The sequence below is a fragment of the Herpailurus yagouaroundi genome, unplaced genomic scaffold, assembly GCF_014898765.1.
Source record: "Herpailurus yagouaroundi ecotype Mexico unplaced genomic scaffold, PumYag 248, whole genome shotgun sequence".
Lineage (NCBI taxonomy): Eukaryota > Metazoa > Chordata > Mammalia > Carnivora > Felidae > Herpailurus > Herpailurus yagouaroundi.
This window is the reverse complement of record NW_024412465.1, coordinates 6428014-6432476: the sequence shown is the minus strand read 5'-3', so window position 1 is coordinate 6432476 and position 4463 is coordinate 6428014. Positions and strand designations below refer to the sequence as shown.

The following is a 4463-nucleotide window of genomic DNA, read 5'->3' as shown; positions in this document are numbered from 1 at the left end:
ATCTCACATGGGGGCATCCTTTCCCTCTAGGGGCAGCAGCGTCTCCTCACACGGGACGTTACCTTCGCTCTGGGGCTTCACCAGGTCCAGCATCTGGCACAGGCAGTCCTCGAAGGGCAGGGCCTCGATGGCCATGCTGTCCAGCCTGCGGCACTGCTCCTCGTAGAAGTACTCCAGTTCGAACATGGACAGGGCCCCGTCCCCGTCCAGGTCCATGCAGCGGAACCAGTACTCAATGCTGCGGTCACGGCAGGTCAGGGCGAGCCTCCGTCAGCCCGGCCCCCCCCCCCCCGCCACCCCTCCCCGGGCCCGGGGCCGGCCTCGCCGGGACGCGGCCCTGCTGGCGCCCACGCTCGGGGACGACCGCCACCCCAGGGCTTCCGACCGCCGTACCCAACAGACCGCGCGACAGCGCCGAAACGCGTACCTGGTTGGAGTTTTCTTGTCTTCCTCAGAGATCAGAAACCAGACAAAGTCGGCGTAGCTGATCTTTCCTTCCTTCTGTACTTTTCTGCCCCTGGGTTCCGGGCCGAGAGCAGCGGACGAAACGGGGTCAGGGGGAAGCGGCCTGAGGCGGGGCGTCCCCGCCCGCTCCCCGCCGGGAGTGGGGCCTGGGGTTTGGCCCCGTCCTGCACTTGGCTCGCGCCGGGGGAGGCCCGAGAGGACGCGCGCCCCCACGGGGGGGGGGGGGGTTACCCTGCGACTGCGGATGGAGCAGGGGTGGCCGCGCGGCCTCGGTCACGGCCGCCGCGTGGCCTCCGATGGCCCTACTCCAGGGCTCCCTCAGATGCCCCGGGCCTGACGTGACCCACCCACACGGGGCCGTCCTCAACCACCCCTCACTGATGACCTCTTGTGACAACAGCGTTCGCCCCCTTCTGACCTCACGTGACAAAGACGTGCGTCCCCTCGTTTATGATCTCACGTAACAGACGCGTGTGTGTCCCCTCTGATATCATGAGATGGACCTACGTCTCCCTTTCCCATGAGCTCATGTGACGATGGCAAGTATCCTCCCTTACATATGACCTTGCATGACAACAGCACGTGTGTCCTCCTCATGACCTCACGTGACAAGAGCACTCATGCTCGACACAGGACAAGTTCACATGAGGCAGTGAACGAGACAGAACGGGACACAGGGCTCAGAACACGGGTCGCAATCACCAGAAAACCCAAGAAGCGGTGGCTGTGACACGTACCTGGTCACTGCCCCTGAGAATATCCTCTCGATCATCTTGGTGGACAGAGCTGTGGAAACGGAATCGGGCCGTGAGCCGCGGGCACACGCCCGCGGTCACGGCCCGACCTCACGCGAGCGGGGCCGGCCGGGCGGGCTCGGGTCAGGAACGCCGAGACCCGGGCCGGGCGGGGGTGCCACAGAGGGCCCGAGTCCCGCACGTGTCCTCCCCGGGGTGCCACCCAAGGACGGAGCCCAAATCCAAGCCGCGAGAGTGGAAAGCCGACCTGGGTGCTCCGAGAAGAAACGCGCTGGGAAGAGCACAACACGTGTCTATTCCCGCTTCCAGGTGCCCCGACTCCCAACTCTCTCCCTTCGTGATCAAAACCAAACGCGTCCAGCTGACCCCTGACAGAGGGGAGGTGACCACATCGGTCAGCGGAGGTGCCGGGCCCGACCCGGCACTGAGCTGGGGGCTCCAACAACACACATTCATCCTCTCCCAGGGCTGCTTCCTCCTGAGGCCTGTCTCCTGGGCGTGTAGACGCCGTCTTCTCCCCGTGTCCTCACGCGGTCACCCCTCTGTGCGTGCCTGTGTCCTCGTCCCCTCTTCTCGTAAGGACGCCAGCCCTATGGGATCAGGGCCCACTCGACCGACCTCATTTTACCTTAATCCCCTCTTTTTAAAAACCCCACCTCCGGGACGCCTGGGTGGCGCAGTCGGTTAAGCGTCCGACTTCAGCCAGGTCACGATCTCGCGGTCCGTGAGTTCGAGCCCCGCGTCAGGCTCTGGGCTGATGGCTCGGAGCCTGGAGCCTGTTTCCGATTCTGTGTCTCCCTCTCTCTCTGCCCCTCCCCCGTTCATGCTCTGTCTCTCTCTGTCCCAAAAATAAATAAAAAATGTTGAAAAAAAAAATTTAAAAATAAATAAATAAAAACCCCACCTCCACTGACGGCCATTCTTGGGTCCTGGAGGCGTGGCTCCGAAAACGAATTTGGGGGGTGCCCAGAGCAGCCCATTCCAAGCACCGTGTCCCCAAGACAGGGAAACGAAGACAGCGTCTGTCCACGTCTCCCAATTCATGCTACGCCAATGAACGTCACCCTGATATGAAATGACCGGATGCTACAAGAGGCTCAACTGTGTCTCCCCAAAACACACGCCTGCATCCTGGTTCCTGGCATCCAGAGGTGGGTCCTTAATTGGCAACGGGTGTTTGCAGACGTGATTAAGTGAAAGGCCTGAAACGAGGTCACCCTGAATGATCAAGATGGCCCCAAGACAATGAGCGTCCTCGTAAGAGACAGAAGAGAGACGCAGACACAGAGGAGAAACCATGTGAAGGTGGAGGCGGAGACGGGAGGGACGCGGCCACGAGCCCAGGAATGCCTGGAGCCTCAAAAGCTGGAAGAGGCAGGAAGGACCCTTCCCTGGAGCCTCTGGAGGGACTGTGGTCCTGCCCCGCCTGGATCTCAGCGGCTCAGCCCTTCCAGGATTTCACCAGCCTTGCCTGCTGGATCTCAGCGACCCTACCTTGCCTGGATCTCAGCAGCCCTGCCTGAATCTCAGTGGCCTTTCCCTGCCTAGATCTCAGTGGTCCTATCCCTCCTGGATCTCAGCGGTCTTGCCCTGCCTGGATCTCAGCGGCCCTGCCCTGCCTGGATCTCAGCGGCCCTGCCCTGCCTGGATCTCAGTGTTTCTGCCCCTTCTGGATCTCAGGGGTCCTGCCCCTCCTGGATCTCAGTGGCCCTGCCCCGCCTGGATCTCTGCGGCCCTGCCTGGGCCTGCAGAAGTGGAGGTGGTCTGCAGAAGTGGTCTGCAGAAGTGGAGGAGGAGAACTTCCTGCCGCGGGATGGCCCTGGTTTGTGTGGAAACTTCTGCACAGCCGTCCTGGGCATCGCTGCTTCGTAAATTCCTTGACTCTGGAGTTTTGGTCTTCAGACAAAAACAGGATCCCGTTCTATTGCTTTAGGCCCTGTGCTATGGCAGCCCCAGGAAATATGCCCTCTCACTTGGATGTGGAGATCCAGAGGCTGAAAACATGGAGCCTCGAAGGAAATGTACCTTGTGGCTGCAGAGGAAGAAGTCACCTCCGACCCCCTCTGCCTGGCTGCCGCCGCCCACGTCAGACAACCCTGTGGGCCCCAACGCTCTCACAGGTGGGGCTGGCTTACGTGGGCAGGTCGGCCCCCCCCGTATCCACGTGTTGCCGTCTTCCGTGTGCATGTGTCCCACGTGCGTCCCCGTCTCTAGTGCTGTGCTCCGCACGTCCCGTGTCTACCCCGTGTGTGCCCTGCGCGTCCCACGTGTCCGCCCGTCTCACGTATTGTGCCCCGAGCGTCCCGTGTGTCTCCATATCCCGTGTGCGCTGCGGGTTGCATGTATGTCCGTGTCTCACGAATGCCCTGCAAGTGCCACGTGTGTTCCTGTCTCACGCGTGCACGTCCCGCGTCTCCCGTGTGTGTCCCGCAACCACAGACCACTCCCGGAGACAGGAGAGGTGAAGGGGAGAGGAAGGCGGTTTTAGGCATCGGGCCACAGGCCCGGGGAGGCGGCCATGGCCAGTGGCACCGGCCAGAGCTGAGTACCCAAGGGGCCGACGCTCGTGGGCCCCCTTGTCCCACGCAGGCCGCAAGCTCACCGTGGTCATTGTGCCGGGCCAGGTCCTGGGAATCGATAAGAAGGTCGTGGTCCGTGTCCAGCTCCCAGAACTTGCAGTAAATCACATAGAAGTGCTCGTACGAGAAATACTCTGTCAGCTGGTTGATGTCTGCTTCCTCTTCCAAGAGTGCCACGTTCTGCCAACACAAACCCAACAAACCTGCTACCCTCCTCTCGGCGCGATCCCCATGGGAGGGGGCCCCTCGTGGGTGGGACCGCCAGGCAGCTCACGTCACAACAGGCCCGAGGGGTGGGAGCACGGCACCCGGGTCAGGAGCCCACCCAGGCGAGGGTCCGGCTCGAGACTCGGCGCGGCTGCCGCTGGCTGCGAGAGGCAGTCCTGCGGGCGTCCACGCTCTCACCGCTGCGGCCTCCTGATGAGGACGGGTCAGCCCCGTCCTCATGAACGTCCACACGTCCGTAGAACCTGAGTGAGGAGGGCACCCCGCACCCAGTTCCCATGGTCCTGCAGTGGATGCTGGGAGGTCTGGGTAGACGGTTGGGCAGAGGGTGGAGGATGAAGAACCGAACAACAGAATGATGGAAGAACGGTGGAGGGAGAATGGAAGGGTGGAGGGTGGAGGATGGAGGGAGGAGGGTGGAGGATGGAGGGAGGAGGGT

At 62.3% G+C, this 4463-nt stretch overlaps 1 protein-coding gene across 1 annotated transcript in view; it reads right to left on the bottom strand.

Moving 5' to 3' along the window:
* Window positions 1-3: 3 nt before the first annotated feature.
* PPP2R3B (protein phosphatase 2 regulatory subunit B''beta) overlaps window positions 4-4463 on the bottom strand; it is a 53692-nt gene continuing 49232 nt past the window's right edge. Inside the window, exons 7-10 of the mRNA XM_040460084.1 lie at window positions 3823-3979; window positions 1203-1251; window positions 428-517; window positions 4-238 (exon numbers count right to left, since the gene is read on the bottom strand). Coding sequence (XP_040316018.1) covers window positions 4-238; window positions 428-517; window positions 1203-1251; window positions 3823-3979 — 531 coding nt within the window. The remainder of the gene's footprint in view (window positions 239-427; window positions 518-1202; window positions 1252-3822; window positions 3980-4463) is intronic.